General features: G+C 33.0%; 1 protein-coding gene across 1 annotated transcript in view; it reads left to right on the forward strand.

Moving 5' to 3' along the window:
- The first annotated feature begins 3658 nt into the window (after positions 1-3658).
- LOC127706744 (gamma-aminobutyric acid type B receptor subunit 2-like) overlaps positions 3659-19950 on the forward strand; it is a 43100-nt gene continuing 26808 nt past the window's right edge. The window contains exon 1 of the mRNA XM_052211404.1: positions 3659-3845. Within this exon, the coding sequence (XP_052067364.1) occupies positions 3714-3845 (132 nt within the window). The 5' untranslated portion in view covers positions 3659-3713. The remainder of the gene's footprint in view (positions 3846-19950) is intronic.

The raw sequence follows: 19950 nt of genomic DNA on the forward strand, positions 1-19950 counted from the left end.
ACATACACAACAGTTTAACTCTCAAAGAAATACATGCATTCATTTTCACATTACATGACATATACAGGTACAAATACGTAACTCTTTCTTGCTCATTTTATATTTCATATTATAATCCACCATTTTTTACATAAGGAAGTGCCTATATCAAGTCATGAATATGACAGTTGTTTTTCATTCGTTTGATGTGTTTGCCATGAAATAAGGGCATTCCCGTTTTGAATTTTCCTTGGAGTTCGGTATTTTTGTTATTTTACTTTTTATCAGTTTTCTTGCGATATAAAAAATGATATAAGTTTTAAATGCTATGATAAAAATGCATGATTTATGAAGCAAAATATGCTAGAATATATCAAATTCAATCAAATTTACCGTTTGTGAAAGGATGAAAAGCGTGTAAAACGACTCTAAAACACATTTCAGTGATGAAATCGAGGAAAATGTTATCTCTTTTTTTAAAATTCATTATTTGATTTACTACTGATACATATTTTTGTCTTTTGCGATTCTCTCTATATATCTCTTTTGTTCTCTCTCTCTCTCTCTCTCTCTCTCTCTCTCTCTCTCTCTCTCTCTCTCTCTCTCTCACATTTTTTGATTCGAGCGTCACTGATGAGTCTTTTGTAGACGAAATGCGCGTCTGGCGTCAATATAAAATTTCAATCCTGGTATCTATGATGAGTTTATTTACAACCACTGGGTCGATACCACTGCGGGTGGAGTTTTAATTTCCCGAGGGTATCACCAGCCCTGTAGTCAGCACTTCTGTGTTGACTTGAGTTATCATTGATATGTTCATAATTATAAATTAACTGTTAACAAAACTTTGAATTTTTGAAATACTAAGGCTTTTCTCCCTCAGGAATAGATTACCTTAGCTGTATTTGGCAAAACTTTTAGGAATTTTTGGTCCTCAATGCTCTTCAACTTTGTACTTTATTTGGCCTTTTTATCATTTTTTTTATTCGAGCGTCACTGATGAGTCTTTTGTAGACGAACCGCACGTCTGGTGTAAATATAAAATTTCAATCCTGGTATCTATGATGAGTTTATTTACAACCACTGGGTCGATACCACTACTGGTGGAGTTTTAAATTCCCCGAGGGTATCTCCAGCCCAGTAGTCAGCACTTCTGTGTTGACTTGAGTTATCATTGATATGTTCATAATTATAGATTAACTGCTAGCAAAACGTTGAATTTTTGAAATACTAAGGCTTTTCTACCTCAGGAATAGATTACCTTAGCTGTATTTGGCAAAACTTTTAGGAATTTTTGGTCCTCAATGCTCTTCAACTTTGTACTTTATTTGGCCTTTTTAACATATTTTGATTCGAGCGTCACTGATGAGTCTTTTGTAGACGAAACGCACGTCTGGCGTAAATATAAAATTTTAATCCTGGTATCTATGATGAATTTATTTATGTCACATGTGGAGCAGGATATGCTTACCCTTCCGGAGAACCTTAGACCACCGCCAGTTTTTGATGGGGTTCGTGTTGCTCAGTCTTTAGTTTTCTATGTTATTTTTTCTGTACTGTTATTTGTCTTTTTTTTTAACCATGGCGTTGTCAGTCTGTTTTCAACTTATGAGTTTGAATTTCCCTTTGGTATCTTTTGCCTCTCTTCTAATCTCTTAAGGTACAAAAAGACAATCGATACTTTTCAATTACTTATTTTTTTATCCATTTAAGGAAACAGTATAAAAAAACTATTCTGTTTATCACAATATAATATTCATAATTCAATATAAAACCAAGTTTCTTTCTTTTTACATCCATTGTTGTTGTTGCAAAATAGGCAAAAACGTCAAAACCTTGGCCAAATTGTGCACATGTTTTTCTTATGCGATGGTTAATGAAAATATGCAAATCCTTTGTCCTAAGAGTATTTAACTCATTCTTACTCGATAGTCTATGCATATTTATACAATTTATTTCGTGATTTAATCTATTATCTGTAGCACGTTTAATGTTTTTGTCACAATTCTGAATGATAATACAATTATGATCCATCGATATTCATAGCTCTCCTTATTAGATTTGTATATATGAACAGTTAATAATTCTTCAATGTATGACCACAAAGATTTGTGTCGTTAGTGAGACAGCTAAATCAAAAATCAAAAAGAACATCTTCTGATGAAAATACCGACTTCATAGATTTTAGTCTTAAAACAGTAATTTTTCAATTTAGTTATTTGTTTTTGTGCTTTGTACCAATCTGACGAGTCAAGCCCTTAGTTGTTATCAACACAACACAACACAACAAAAGATTCGCAGTCAACACCAAATTTTAAATGAGCAAACATATTAAAATGTGAGCAGAGGACCTTAGGTAACCATGTCCTAGTCAATTAAGATGGGAGTCGAGTGCACTCGCACGAGCGGGGTTCGAACTCACAACCTCAGTATTGACTGGCTAGTGATTACAGTAGTAACTACTTAAACCACTCGGCCACCGAGGCCCCTAATTCATTATGATGTACATGGGAGGTGTCCATTGTTATTCTGTGGTTTACATGTTGCAATGTACTATTATATCATTCATTAATGTATTTCTCTGTCCTGAGTGTTCTTGCGTTTATTTGTACTGTATTCCTGTCACGTAATGTTGTCATTTTATCGATATTTTTTACATTGCCATATAAGCGGGAAGTTTGGCCAGCCATAAAACCAGGTTCAACCCTTCATTTTTTCTTAAAATGTCCTGTAACAAGTCAGGAATATGGCAGTTGTTATCAAATAGTACGTAGGGCAATTTTATACTTATTTGGACAACAAACGATACGACATAACACATTATTCAACCGAAACCATAACAAAAACATCAAAAAATAAAACCATGAATGTTGTGTGTACAAAATACCGAGACACTTCGTATAGCAATGTAAATTCACTCTCGGTATAACAGTCATATTCGGGAATAGGTCACGTTCGGTTCTCAGCAGACAGACGACATAGATGTTAAACCACAATCTAAGACGTGGTATAAATGTCATTAGTTAGTTTAGACACAGACACATCGTATAGATACTAAACCGTCAAACTGTAATTAATGTATTTAATTGCAATCAGCTTAGTTTATCCTAAGATCACGGGAATTGGAAAGCGTACAACATGTATTGGCAATTTTCATGTAACTCTTTTTCTACGATTGAGTATAATTATTTCTTAAACTATTCTGTTTCAAAATGCTATTTTTGAAAAGGGTTCAAGAGATTTACATTTGTTATATATAATAAAAGAAAGATAGATGGGACAGCTTCAATGAGATTAACAAATATAAAATACTTGTACAAATGATATTAGTGTGTGTTATATACACGACACACACATTAGTCAGATTTATGTAAAACAATAATATGTGACTAATTAATCCAAGAAAATGAAAACTGTAGATGGCTATTTTATTTCATTTTCATATGAGCATGATGATGCAAACCATCATGATTATTTAATTATCTAATATGGAACGATTTGTACAAAACGCTTTAAACAGCAGTGCGAATATAAAATCTTCGTATTAAAGTAAGCAGTTCGATTGGATGTTAGGAATCTAGGATTGAGGTATTGATCTATATTAATATATCTATATTACATCAATGTGTTAAATCATTTCTTTGAAGATGTTGTTGCTGAGTCTACTGGTATTGTTTTTATCAACACCATCATACCGCGCTACCAAGACTTTGTATGTTGCCGGATTGTTAGAAATGTCAGATCATTGGTGGAGTAAATATGCCAAATTTTTGCCTACTTTGTTCAGATCCGCTGCGGACGAAATATCAAATCGAACGGACATTTTGGACGGATATGAATTACAATTTGTATATGGTGATACTAAGGTAAGATATATTGAAATAAGCTAAATGTATTTTTATGTTATCAGTTGAAGATATTTTGTGATTATAAAACAAGCGAGAAAACGTCTAAGAAATGTTGTTACGATATCTTTATGGGAATTTTTTTCTTGTTCTGCTCGCAAATGAAGTTTCTTCAAGTAGGTCTAAATTGTACTGAGCATTATATTATCGATTTAATTTTACAAACTATCTGTTCCAAAACATACTTCTGGGGCTTTTTCATGTGTTTTTTTTCTATTGGTCATAAACATTTCTTGAAGCTATTAAATTATCAAACATCAAATATATGTAGAGTTGTCTCATTGGCACTCATACCACATCTTCTTATATCTATTGAATGAATAGACTTAACTATTACATGTTATATGTTAGACTTAACTATTACATATTATATGTTCTGTGAACAGTTTCTCGTGTTCGAAAATAACATAGGAATAAAATGTGTTTACTCTCCGAAAATAAACAGAAAATCTTAACAATATATTATTTTTAATAGCTATGTAAAGATATTTATGATAAAATAGTTATTTGGCAAACAGTTGTTACTTACAAAATATATTTTTGACAACGTCAAAGTAAACCCACACCTAAATCGTATAAATGTATTAACGAAATAACACAAGCACCTTAAAACCGAATAACTTGAAACATTTTAAGGTTTATAGAAAATCAACAGAAGTAAATCAAGTACAAAACGGTTTAATTGAATATGTTTATACGATCATTTGTCTACATCAAGATAAGGTACTGTAGTCAGTATAAATATTTCCTCAGATTGAAACAAAGCAATCGTCGTCTGAATCCTATTATGATGTATTTCCCATTTGGTAAAAACACAAATTAAAGTTTAAAAGCTATATATCATTAATATTTGATTGAGACATAAAACGTTATATAGGAATCGAATTTAAGTACATGAAGAGTAACTCTGTGTTCGATTGTTTTTTTTTTTTTTTTTTTTTTTTTTTTTTTATAGACAAGCAACTTAGATAAATAAAGCATCCCCTTTTTTGGATATAGAACATTTCAATAAAAACAATTTAGTTTTAGAAATTAATCCCTATATTTCCATTGGAATTAAACCATGGATTTTTTTACTTTGTAATATCCCCAATTCTGTACTGCCGGATTTGATAAGAATTGCTCATAGATTGAGTTCAAACTATACAAGCAATGTAATCACAGTACTACTAAGATAATTTTGATAACAATTATTTAACAGCAAAAAAACATGAGAAATAGTGGAGATACAACACTAAATAATATTTCTCTCTGAACTAACTAGATGAATAAGCCATTTTAATTTATTGGGATTGTAGTGATAGAACAGTGTAGTATAGTACTTCTGACAAAAACTCGAAGAGTGTAGAAATCTCGTATAATAGTTGTATAGGAAGATAGATCATTGCACTTGGGTCTCAAATATATAGCTTTCTCCATTTTTTTTAAAAGTGGACATATAACACTAAAATATTCACACGACGAAATCTGTAGATTTATCTCTAGTTTGAAACCAACACATTCTCCAGTTTGAAACAAACATATTCAGTAAAACATATCTGCAGACTCAAATTAATACAATAAAAAATGAAATCTAAGGCCGAACAAACACGGTCAGCGTCAACGGTAAAAACATACTGGATATTGATTGTTTCTTAATACTTACGAAAATACTTAAATATAAAGTAACATATTCATCATATGCTATTTTATTACAATGATGTTTACAAAACTAAAATATATAAGATTAACGGAGGTTTAGAGAAATGAAAAGGCAGGCAACTCCACGTTCCTGATTTTAATAATGCTATTGATTATACTTTTAATTATAGTACTATTATTTTTTCCTATACGAAAGCCAAAAATGTAATTAATTTATCTTTCATATCTTTCATTAATAAGCTTTCAACAAATGAGTTCATCAATATAGACGAGAATCACCAATCAAAATGCAACAGTTGAAATGTGCAAGGCGATGCAGAGCTTGTCTCATTAGTAGGAGGCGTGCTTGTCGCTGTTGAAGATTTCTTCCCCGATGGTATCAATAGTCCAATAGTCAGCACTTCTGTGTTGACGTGAATTATCATTGATATGATCATAATCATAAATCAACCGGTTACATTCCTGAATTCTTCGAAATATTAAAGATATTCTACCCCAGGAATATATTACCTTAGCTGTATTACCAAAACCTTTCGGAATTTTGGGTCCTCAATGATCCTGATCTTCGGACTTTATTTGACCTCTTAAAACTTTTTTTATTTGAGCGTCGATGACGAGCCCTTGTAAACAAAACGCGCGTCTTGCGTACAAAATTTTAATCCTGGTATCTATGATGAGTTTCTTTATAACCACATGGTCGATGCCACTGCTGGTGGAGGTTGCCTCCCCGAGGGTATCATCAACCCAGTAGTTAGCACTTTTGTGTTGAAATGAATTATCATTGATATGGTCTTCGTAAAAAATTAACTGTTTACAAAACTTTGTATATTACGAAAAACTAAGGATCCTACCCCAGAAATAGATAACCTTGGCTGTATTTGACAAAACCTGTCGGAATTAGGGGTCCTCAATGCTCTCCAACTTTGTACTTTATTTGGGCTTTTTAAATTTTTGATTCGATTGTCATTCATGAGCCATTTGTAGACGAAACGCGCGTAAGACCTACATAATTTTAATCCTGGTATCTATGATGAGTTTATTTGCAATGATCTCAATAACGAAAGGCAACAGTAATTTTGTGGTTTAAATCTCGTAAATCCATTAAGAACATACAAATCAATATAAAAAACAAAACCTAAATGAATCTCACAACTCATAAAGGAGCAGCAAGACCGAGTACATGGAAAGGGTAAGCGTCTCCTGATAAACATTCATTATCCGCCATGCCAGTCTAAACAGCGTCAAAATGTCAAGAATCCAATCGGTATTATATTATTTATTTATGTGTATCTCTGTCCTGAGTGTTCTTGCGTTTATGTGCACTGTATTCCTGTCACGTAATAGTATCATTTTAGCGGTATTTCTAACATTGCCATAAAAGCGAGAGGTTTGGCTAGCCATAAAACCAGTTCAACCCACCATTTTTTTCTTAAAATGTCCTGTACCAAGTCAGGAGTATGGTAGTTGTTATCAAATAGTCCGTTTCTATGTATGTTGGCGTTTGCTTTTGTTGCAGTTCAGTGTTTCTTTTGTTCCGTTGTTTTCCTCTTAAAGTTGATTTGTTTTCCTCGGTTTTGGTTTGTGATCCGGATTTGTTTTCGCTTAATCGATTTATGACTATTGAACAGCGGTATACTACTGTTGCCTTTATTTATGTCCAGATCAGTCGTCTCGTCTGTATCTAAAGATCTAAGAACGCGAAAACATTTCTGAGACACAAACAACTTATCGGTCAACCAATTCGTTATGATGACCGTAAAACTTGTGTAGGGTCCATTTTAGACGTTCCGCCTCATAATCCTGTTGCGTCAGAAGCAGGAGGTGTATGTCGGTGGTGTTTAGATTTAAACAAATTGTTCAATGATAACTCTTAACTTGGTATGTTGGCATGTAACAGGTACTAGATATCGGATGAGGTACAAGCAAATTACATCAACGAATACATGAAACGGATAACAGGAATTACCAAAAATATTGGACAGTTTACAATCGAATTATTACTACACAATAGGGTCTACACACGACAAGGTAAAAGGCACTATAATTGTGTGTACAGAGAAATAGGAAATCATAGATACGAGGTGTTTACGGTGAACCAAAATGAAATTTAGTAATCTAAACATGCCGCATAGAACCCTCATAAAATTTGGGAGAATAGGGGAGTGGGGTATTAGTTGCAGTGGATGGGTATAACCTGTATCATTCTATAAACAGGGTGATGAAATAATGTATATATGTTAGAATAGCGTTGAAAATAGGAGACGCAATGCGGTCGTAAACATTTTTTTTTTATTTCATTTTTATACAGACTTTTCCATAATGAAATGGTATTTTGTAGTAATTTTATATATCACATTTTAGTAATTGTTGCAAACATTTGTGATTCCCAGTACCCTTGAAACTTTGTTTGGTTTTTTTGTTTTTTGTTTTTGTTTTTGTTGGTTTTCTTTTAGGTTCAAGTCTTATTTTAATTTTTGATCTTGACGGAGTATCGGTAAGTTTTGACATTACTAAAAATGATTAGATCCAGACTGCCGATAGTCATTACGTTAGATTTATAGATTTTTTGAATATTTTTGTCATAGTAACGATAGACATAATTTACAAAATATATATGTAACTCATTATGTCTTTGATTTGTCCTTTGTAGTCATTGGGGGTTGAAAATAAAATCTTGTGATGTTTGGTACATTCTTACACAATTACGGGGCCTTGTACAGATTGATTAATGCATTTTTTGTATCTGTACATCTTTTCAACATTTCAACTTATATATTCAAATTGTTATCTAATAGGCTTCAATTTGAATCATCATAAATTAATACCCATGTGATTTCAAATGATAAATTACTCTGACGAAGAACGATAATAGATATGGGTTTACATGTTGCCTCCGTTATCACTTCAAGTTGTCTCAGTCATCACGTAACGCGGGAAGTGCAAATGAACTAAATAGATTATTCATTGTTTCAGATGGTTTGAGTTTAATATAGTCTCTAAGCTAAGACATTCTTGTTAATCAGTAATTGAATTATTATATTAATCAATGTGTTGAATAAGTTGTGCATTTGTATTAATAAGATTATAACGATAGAAAGATTTGTTTCTACCTAAGGAATACCATACCCGAAACATCATACTCCAATGTTTCTCACTGATATAATGTATAGATAAATATCGAATAATTTTTAAACTAAGCATATACTAATCAACAAAATAAACGATAAACTACTTTAGAAATCAAAATTTTTTTTCAATACTAAAAACACATCAAAATAAGAACCTAGCTCAAACAAGAAGATCACTAACAGTATGGCAAACACAATAAAATGTGTTAAATCTGAAGACGTTGAAAAAAATGACGGATGGATGAAAATATTAATACGCAACGTTATTTTTGCGGGATAAGACTGGTGTTAATATGACATCCAATTGACACAACAGCTTTGCATCTTTAATTCATAGTTCCATTTAATGAATTGACAAAAAAAGATAGGAAAGATACCAAGGGTTGTCTCTTTTGCATTCCGAGAGAACGTCTGCTAAAGAGTCCAAATTACATAAGTATCATCTGGAGATTTGGCCAGACATTCGCCTTCTTAAATTTATTTTGTATTTGTTTTTTTTTTTGTTTTTTTATTTTTTGTTTTTTTTCAAAATGAAACATGACAATTACATAATACAGTATAAGGCACAATGTATAAACATTACGAAACATTTCTAAAGTTGATTAGGATATAAATAAACATATTGCTATTGATTTGGTTAATTAAATGCTTCTTCTAAAAATTGCCACTTCTGATTAATCATATTGTGTGTTCTTACATCTACATTTGTATATACATACATGTATTATATATAGAATTTAATTACCACTAAAGAAAAACCTCAAAAACTCCGAAAAAAACACTTTTTTTTGGCACTAAAGGACAAGGAAAAATCATAATTGTTCATCTAATTTATTATGAATGGCCAAACATTGTGTACAATATTACATTCCCAAAAAATATGAAACACCTTTTCTCTGATTTCTGATAAAACATAACACTGTTCATTTTCTTTTAATTTGCATTTAGATAAAATTAAAAATACACGGTAGTTTCCGATGAACAATTGTCAAATGGTAATTTTGTCAAAACGAATTTCTCGTTGTTATGAAAAGCATAAAGTTGATAGTATTCAAATCTTAAATCTGAATACTAGTATCTAAATCTATTTTGCATTTATTACGAAAAGATAAACCCAGTACTACATACTTTCGCAGGTGTTGGTTCGTCCAAGGGTTGCGAATGATGTACCTTCTGCTGATACAAGGTTAATACGGATATGAATTAATCGCAAATTCTTTTCATTATGCTGTGACATCATCTGTTGTATACGATTATACAGGAGATCGACCGTACTGCCTGTCTGCCTTAAAAGTCTCAAAAGTGTAGATATTGTCAGCCAGCTGTATGCGTCCTTATCTGTACCTTTTAATGATTACACATTGGCAAAATATTTTTTTATAGAGGACACAACAAATAATGACATCAAATGATTTAAAATCCTACATGTACATGCAAATGCAGTAATAATTTGATAGCCATAATAAAGATTCCAAAAATGAATATTTCTGGGTAAAAAATTTAATACTTGAAATAAATAATGTTAAAACAGATATGGCAACTTTAATTACCAGTCAAAAGATGTGATGTGCAATATAGATTTCCTAGATACTTTCTCCCAGAGAAATAATAAAGAAAAGTTTAAGAGCATAGCTGTACTTAAAGTCCATTGAGTTCTATAAATTTCAATAGTAAATAAGGAAAAAAATCCAAATATCATTTACGGTATCTGGATTTCCGTACCATATTTCTGTTGACAATTTGTGCCAGAATTGTTTGTCAATAAATACAAAAGTTTGTCTTTAGTTTCCCAATCAAGCATATACAGAGGGAGGTACAGTTGATGAATACAGAAAGCCATTCAATTATCGCTAGCAGTACCGTTCACTCAAATGTAAATAAAAGACCATTGACCAATATCATTTCCCTTTTTACTTCAATTATGTATTTTTGGAATAATCAATAGTATCACTAACCAGTTGCTGTCACTTGCAGTTAAACATTTTCATTTCCGTTTATTATCTTGATAATGAAATTTTAACATTAGATCAAATGGACAAATTAATTGCTTGGGCAAAATTTCTGAAATTAATTTTCACTGTTCGAACACTATATATATAAATATGTAATGCAATATAAACGATGTAATTTAAAAATATGAATTTAAATAATTTATTTTTGGAGATTTAAAGAAATTAAACAGACTATATGATATATATGGTACACTTGAAAGTAATTAATTTTTAAAGCAGACAGCCCTATTGTATACATTTTACCTTTTTCATGTATTATCTTGATCGTATTCATAGGTTGATCTTACATCTTCAAATTATGAATAGACATCCCCCAACGATGAAGGATTGTCATTAGAAGTATTGGTTTTTGATTATCAATATAGATTAAAGTTTGTATTAGGTTTTGGATTTCGAATCTTTTGGTCTCGAGTTTCACTGAAGAGACATTGACTGATGAAATTCGCATCTTATGAAATAAATTTTATACATTTAATTAAATACACTTTCATTTTCGTCTCAGATTTTTCATTAAAAAATATCAGCTCAATAATAATTGCAACATGATTAAGTAAAGAATAAATTATTGAATAGATACAGACCAATTAAAGTTTTACGTTACTGACTATCAATTTGGACAGACAATACATTTATTTGTGAACCGCTTTAGAGATATCAGTCGGAAAAGGCAAAGAACGATGAAAACGCTCTATATGTTTAGTATTCTTTCAAAGAAGGACTAAACAATATCATTGACTATCATTTTTTTTCATAAATACACCGATATATAGATATAAGAAGATGTGGTATGAGTGCCAATGAGACAACTCTCCATCCAAGTCAAAATTTATAAAAGAAAACCATTATAGGTCACAGTACGGTCTTCAACACGGAGCCTTGGCTAACATCGAACAGTAAGCTAAAAAGGGCCCCAAAAATTTCTAGTGTAAAACCATTCAAACGGGAAAACCAACGGTCTAATCTATATAAAAAACGAGAAACGAGAAACACTTATGAACCACATCAACAAACGACAACTACTGAACATCAGATTCCTGACTTAGGACAGGCGCAAACAAATGCAGCGGGTTTAAACGTTTTAATGGTATATTTTCCATTCTTATTCCTATTTGTTAAATGCTGTTTGATGCTTTTGCTGTCTTGTGTGTTCATAGTTGGTTGATACAAACTTTCTGTGACATTAAAAAAATGCGATAATCCATTTTTGTTCTTGTTGCTGTGTATTTCGTTTTTGAACCATCGTTTGTTCTAAATTCAACTTTTTTAATATATCTAATTAACTTCTTCGTTTTCAATGGTATCTTTGGCAAGCATAAATAAAGATTCACCAGAAAGACTAATTGTCATTTTTTAAAAAAATATATTACTTACTCTAGTTCCCAAATGGATTATTCTGTTCAGCTTAAATTAGCAGCTGATTCGAATTTAATAAAAATAGGACAATGACTATAAAAATATAAAATTACAAATGTTCTGAACACAAGGCTTTCAAACTAAACTGAATGCACTGATAAAGTCAAACATGAAAACATCATGAATAAATAATGGAATTGTAGGTTGGTGATGGAAATAGCTTGAATCCCATATTTTCTTAACGAAAATGTTGAGTTACATTAAGTTGCAAGATTCTTTTGTACATGACAGTTTTTGACTGGTTTAATTTATTTGTCACAAAACAAATACAGTTTACGCAAAGCAAAAACTATGAATGTAAATTCTAATTGTATTAAACTATAATTACAAAAATAATCAATGTCAATATTAGGAACGTTCGGTCCGAGATAATAAAACCCACATATTAAAGGTAATATATTTCTGTTTTGCTGTAGTACCCATAAGGTATTGAAGCCTATCCAAACAGGCAATCGTACATCTTAATGAAAGGAAGGAACTTACCTATGGTGTAAAAATCTTTAAATCATAATACTAACTAAACCTAACATCTTCCCTTGTTCATTATTGGCGGCCAAGAAAGACCTTTCTTAAACAATGACCCATTTTCAACTGTAGGGGTTAAATAAATAACAACAAAGTATTAACAAAACTATTGAACTCCCAGGTTTATTAAAAAAAGAGGGAGTCCATAAAACCTAACAAAAATCAACGTGTAGCCCCGCCCCTTTGAATAAGTCAATCACAAAAAGTAAGGGCTAATTGACTTTTGATTTATTTCACATAAGAGTTATTTTCAAAATGTTATCAAATTTTAGTTAAGTACTTACGTAACTACTGTTATAAATGTCCATCGATTTTGTTAGGTAAACGATAGAGATTTATTCTTATGCAAAAATTCGCTCAGACATGTCAGAAGGACATAAATACAGGCAGTTTTTCAAGTTTAAGGTATGATCTCCATCAAAATAATCAAACATATATAATTCATACGGAGCAATATCGTCAAAGTCTAGCTTACAAGTTCTTGCAACAATCAATAGTCTTCCAACATACACACACACACACATATATATATATATATATATATATTTATATATATATTAATAGAGATGCGAAAGATACCAAAGAGACATCGGAATTTCATCGATAGTATTCGATATAGCATGAAATTTAGATTGATTCGATCAAACATATGTGATAATATTGTCAAATGGATCGAATGTCATGTTTGCTTAATATCACTACAGAAAAATCTTTAAAACAGTGACAGTGTGTAATGCCTTCCAAGGACTACTTACTATCTACAGAAATGGGAAACCTAGATACACATTCCTTGTTTTAGGTCATGAAAAACCTTACTTTTATGAAGAACAACACTGATTCCAACAACAATTACACCGAAGATGACATCATAAAATGTTGGACGTTTTGATCAACAAAATATTTGTTAAGTTTTATGGTCTGATATTTCAGCAGACAGTCGATATTTCATTGGATACTAATTGCGCATCCCTTCTGGCAAAGTTTTTATTTGTTGTTATTGGCTTTGAACTAGCTGTCAGCAACTGCGAATACTCTCAGATCTGGGCCCTCGGTCATAAAACTTTGCTCAGTACTCGGAGTACAAAATTTGTGCTCGAAACACCAAATCCAGTATTTTGATTGGTTAATCTCTGAGTCTGAATACAATAATCGTGCTCGAAAGTTTCATGACCGCAAGTCTTTTTTGTTGTGAGGGATGTATAAATTCCCTATCACGCCAGGTCTTTGTTTTTGTTAGATTTGTAACTGCTTGTTATCGATCTGATGAGTTAAGCCCTTTTCAACTAATTTTTATAGTTATCATGTTGTGCCATTACATCACAGTCCTATGTTAGAGGAGGGTTGGTGCCTTTAAACAGGTTTAACCCCGCCACATTCGTTATGTCCCAAATCAGGAGTCTGTAGTTCAGTGGTTGTCGTTGGTTCATGTCTGACATATTTGTTTTTCGAATATTATTCTGTTATGAATTAGGCCGTTAGTTTTCTCAATTGAATTGTTTCATGTTTTTCATGCCGAGGCAGTTTTTAGCCGACGATACGGTATGGGTTTTTCCTCATTGTTGAAGGCCATACGGTTGCGTATAATGGTTTACATCCACTTCATTTGAACTTTGGTGGATAGTTGTCGTATTGGCAAGAACCACATCTCCTTATCTTTATACTGTTTTTAGTCTCATATGCAGCAAAGTTCACACAGAAGCTTCTCAAAGACAAATAGAAAAAGCATATCGCTTTCAGATATAAATGATGTTCTTGTCACTCAATAAACCACATTTCAATGAGTGCTTACATGCTTACATTTCACATATCCAAGTGAACTTGAGATTAGGGATACTACCGAAAGTTGAAGGTCTGCTTCTTATCTTGATCTTTTCCTCGATGTTAACAAAGATGGCCGACTTCGAACTAGAATTTGTGATAAAATTTATTATCATCCCATCGTTTTTCGTTTTTTGACATGGCAATGTTAGTTTGTTTTCAACTTACGAGTTTGAATATCCCTTTGGTATCTTTCGTCTTTCTTTTACCCATTTCTCAGCAGTAAATTGCTCTCTCCACCATCGTATGACTTTTACGTAACTCAGTTAATACGTTAGAAAACCAAAGGATATGAGATATCCATCCATGACACAAAATCAGTACATGCACAGCTAAAACACACAAAAAGCAAAGGAACAGCGCTTTTATTGCTGTTCTTCATCTCAAAGTCACAGTGAGGCCTTCAACTGTCACAGTGAGGCATTCAACTGTCACAGTGAGGCGTGTATGTTTACACTATACGGACATCATTAAAAGGGGTGTGTTCTTTACACGAAAACTGTTGCAACAAAGGTTCCGAGAAAGAACGACTGAAATCATAGATTTACGGTCAACATCACGAATTGGTTGACCGATACGATGTGTCGGTATGTCAACACAACAGCGACATGTTTTTGCTGTATTATATCTTTAGATATCACTACAGTCGTCTGGTCTGTAATGTTACCAATTGTTTCTTATTCCCGATTGTGACATTTTGACTTATTGTGAATTTACATGGCGGGCGATGGATGCATAGCAAGAGACTCTTATCCCCAGTTTTTGGTGGGTTTCGTGTTCCTCAGTCTTTAATTTTCTATGTTGTTTATTGTGTATTGTTGTTTGTCTGTTGGTCTTTTTCTTTTTTAGCCCTAGCGTTGTCAGTTTATTTCCGACTTGTAAGTTTGAATGTCCCTTTGGTATCTTTTGCCTCTCTTTTACCCTGTAGCCAAATCCGGTCTCCTTTTGGGTTTCATGCGATTCCCTCAGTTTTTGTTTGGTTCTTTGATTTGTCTCTTAATAATTGATTAACGATTAACATCGGTAAACTACTGCGCCTTAATGTACACGTATGAAAATGAATAACGTACTATGTGTATACAAAAATTATCAGGATCAACATATCTTAACTTATTTATCCATTTAAAAAAACATTTTAGAATTTTTCTTTTTCAATACTTTTCTGTGGTTTTCATTTCTAAATGTTGGTTTCCTTCGATTCTTATTAATCCCTTTTTCAGCTGTAAAACAAGTATCATTTTAGTAAAATCATTGTTTATTTGATCGTTTAATCTTGATGGCTCTACATAATACATCCATTTCATGTAAAATTATTTTCTTTTATTCGCTAGAGTATCATTAGCAAATATATATCACAATTTTTGTCTTTTGTTGTATCAAAACCTTCGAGGCAAATTCAATCAGTCCTGCCCATGAAGTATTATAGAATGGTTATATACAGCATCTCTGAAGGGACATTAATTGACGAAATGCGCATCGCAGGACAAGATCATATAAAACTTGAAAATCCAACAGCCTAAACGTGTATGAACTTACATAACATATCAACTGATGGAATCATCGAATGGTGATGTAAAAGTTTTTAACTTGATTATACGTTTTAACAGAAAATAGCAAGTCTTCCGTTCTTACAATTCAAACTTTAATGACAATGTTTTCTGAATTGTTTTTTTCAATTCTGTCCTCTTCTCTATCGTGATATCACAAAATGCAACTTATCATCGAATTTTAACTTGGAATGAGTAACGCAACGGATGTAACTAGAGGATTAGGAACTGCATACCCGTACGGAGCATTTTAGTTCTCCTTGATTTTGGTGAGGTTAGTGTTACCCAATCTTTCGTTTACTGTATATTGATAAGTGGACTGTTCCTTATCATTTTGACTCTTTTCTTTACTGCAGTGGTGTTGTCTGCTTTTATTCGACTCGTGATATTTGGTATATCCTACCATTTTTTATGTTACCATCGCAGTCAGGCGTGACTGCATTTTTGAATACCGCCTATAGCCAATTAAATACTCCTTTCGGGTGGAGTTGTACTCATTAGACATAGTACCATTGAAATTTTGTATACCCCGGGATACCCTTGGGTATTTAACGAAATATGAGAATCATGTCAATGATTTCATTGACCTATGTATGTTAAAAATAAGCGGACCACATATAGAAACATTTTTCAAAACGTTTCATAGGAAGGGTTTGCTCGAGTGGCACATTTTCGTCGTTTGTATGTTTAAATAATAGATGTACATATCTTCTAACGCTTATTCAGCACAAGTGTGTAAACGCAAAAAAATCATTTCAATAAGCCTACACAAAAGTTCTGTCAAAGATCAAATCAAATATTTATACATAAAATCTGATTTCAATAAAACACTTCTGATATATTTGATGTGTCTCGTTTCTCAGCATTTCAAACCTACATCGTCGTACCTAATGTATATTAATTTCCAGGTACGGGTTTTTAAATGTCAACAGAGGTTTAAATTACGCACGATATCCGACAATAGACGTTTTTTATTGATGTTCGAATTCGTCTATCTATCTATAAATATCAAGAAAAAGATTCGGATATGATCATACAGTAAACGTTCAATAGTATTCTTAATGTGAAGGTCAATGCGGTACAAAAGATGCAAACATTCGCTGAAAGAGCATTATCAATATATGGGTTGTCTGAACGTGAAATTAAAGAACTTGGCAACATTTTTTTACATTTCGTCTTGGGGACGGTTTTGTACAAATTCTGCTTCATATTGTAAACAAAAGACGGCCAGTTGGTGTCACAATTATATCCTATTGGAATACAAACAGTTTGTTGGAATATCAATTCACGAAAATCGACAAATAGGTTATTGAAACTAGTATTTGTCAAATTTGGAGTTCGATATGTTTGCTGTTTTACTTTTTACCCCTTCACATATATCTGTATATGTAGTTATAAACAAAATTTAAAAAGAAGAGAGGCGGAAGATACCAAAAAGGGATATTCAAACTCATAAGTCTAACTGACAAAGCCATGCCAAATAATAAAAACGATTAAAAGACTAACAACAGGCTACAAAACACAACATAGAAAACTAAAGACTGAGTAAAACGAACCCCACCAAAAACCGGCGTGATCTCAAATTTAAATATTTTATTCATTTGAAAGATTCACGATGCAGATTGCGACATGAAATATTCTCATTATTATTGGAGATAAATGTCAATATTTTTCAAATGAGTAATACTATCATATGATATGGCAAAAGCATCAAAATGTATGGAAATGTTTTTTCACGTTTCTTTCTTAATATTCAAAATCGCACCATATTCTAGCTTACAATAATTGCCTGTACATTACAACTTCTTCTATGTTCTTTTTTTATTACTATTCAACTGATCGAGATTACAGGGGGGTGGGGGGGGGGGGGGGGGGGGGGGTTGAATGCCAAAAACACTTAACACAACCTACTGCTTACGCCTGTGTATGGACCTGTCCCATGTCAAAAACTTCGTTAATTGCAGCCCTACGAAATGCCAATGTATTAAGGGAATTTGGAGTTGAGGTCGATTTCCGATAATATCTGCTTAATGTAATCACTTCTTGTTTTAATTCGTCGCGATTCGTTGCTGATCTTTTGTTCATTAGTTTTTATCGATATTTGTGTCATTGGCAAAACATCTTTACTGTATTTTGGCCTATTGCATAATTATTATGCTTGTGGAATACATGTACAGAACAGTTCAGTAATTTGTTGAGTCGTCATGTGCTATCGCTTTGACTTATACATGAAATCTCCTTTTATTTTTACGATAGCCCATTATAAAGCTCCTTGTGTAAATCCCTGTAGTTATCAATCTGCAGCGGTCGGGAACATTGATATCGGTCGTGTAAATCGCTGTAGTTATCATGATAGAGCGGTCAAGAACATTGATATCGGTCGTGTAAATCCCTGTAGTTATCATGATAGAGCGGTCGAGAACATTGATATCGGTCGTGTAAATCCCTGTAGTTATCAAGATAGAGCGGTCGAGAACATTGATATCGGTCGTGTAAATCCCTGTAGTAATCATGATAGAGCGGTCGAGAACATTTATATCGGTCGTGTAAATCCCTGTAGTTATCATGATAGAGCGGTCAAGAACATTGATATCGGTCGTGTACATCCCTGTAGTTATCATGATAGAGCGGTCGAGAACATTGATATCGGTCGTGTAAATCCCTGTAGTTATCAAGATAGAGCGGTCGAGAACATTGATATCGGTCGTGCAAATCCCTGTACTTATCAATCTGCAGCGGTCGAGAACATTGATATCGGTCGTGTAAATCCCTGTAGTTATCATGATAGAGCAGTCGAGAACATTGATATCGGTCGTGTAAATCGCTGTAGTTATCATGATAGAGCTGTCGAGAACATTGATATCGGTCGTTTAAATCCCTCTAGTTATCAATCTGCAGCGGCCGAGAACATTGCTTTCGGTCGTGTAAATCCCTGTAGTTATCAAAATAGAGCGGTCGAGAACTTTGCTATCGGTCGTGTAAATCCCTGTATTTATCAATCTGCAGTGGTCGAGAACATTGATATCGGCCGTGTAAATTGATGTAGTTATCAAGATGCAGTGGTCGAGAACATTGATATTGGTGGTGTAAATCCCTGGAGTTATCAAGATAGAGCGGTCGAGAACATTGATATCGGTCGTGTAAATCCCTGTAAATATCATGATAGAGCAGTCGAGAACATTGATATCGGTCGTGTAAATCCCTGTAGTTATCATGATAGAGCTGTCGAGAACATTGATATCGGTCGTGTGAATCCCTGTAGTTATCATGATAGAGCAGTCGAGAACATTGATATCGGTCGTGTAAATCCCTGTAGTTATTAAGATAGAGCGGTCAAGAACATTGATATCGGTCGTGTAAATCCCTGTTGTTATCATGATAGAGCTGTCGAGAACATTGACATCGGTCGTGTAAATCCCTGTAGTTATCAATCTGCAGCGGTCGAGAACATTGATATCGGTCGTGTAAATCCCTGTAGTTATCAAGATAGAGCGGTCGAGAACATTGATATCGGTCGTGTAAATCCCTGTAGTTATCAAGATAGAGCGGTCGAGAACATTGATATCGGTCGTGTAAATCCCTGTAGTTATCATGATAGAGCGGTCGAGAACATTGATATCGGTCGTGTAAATCCCTGTAGTTATCAAGATAGAGCGGTCGAGAACATTGATATCGGTCGTGTAAATCCCTGTAGTTATTAAGATAGAGCGGTCGAGAACATTGATATCGGTCGTGTAAATCCCTGTAGTTATTTAGATAGAGCGGTCGAGAACGTTGATATCGGTCGTGTAAATCCCTGTAGTTATCAAGATAGAGGTTTAATTATCGTGTAAACTAAATGATTGCATTCACATAATAATCAAATTTCAATAAATAGAAGCGAGATCAAATGTATTTTTCTTAATCCAGGAAAGGGAAGTACATATGTCTAAAATAATTATTGATTTTTCAGAATCGTAGAATTATCATATTACTGACAATG

This window comes from Mytilus californianus, unplaced genomic scaffold, assembly GCF_021869535.1.
Source record: "Mytilus californianus isolate M0D057914Y unplaced genomic scaffold, xbMytCali1.0.p SCAF_6, whole genome shotgun sequence".
In the NCBI taxonomy this organism is placed as follows: Eukaryota; Metazoa; Mollusca; class Bivalvia; order Mytilida; family Mytilidae; genus Mytilus; species Mytilus californianus.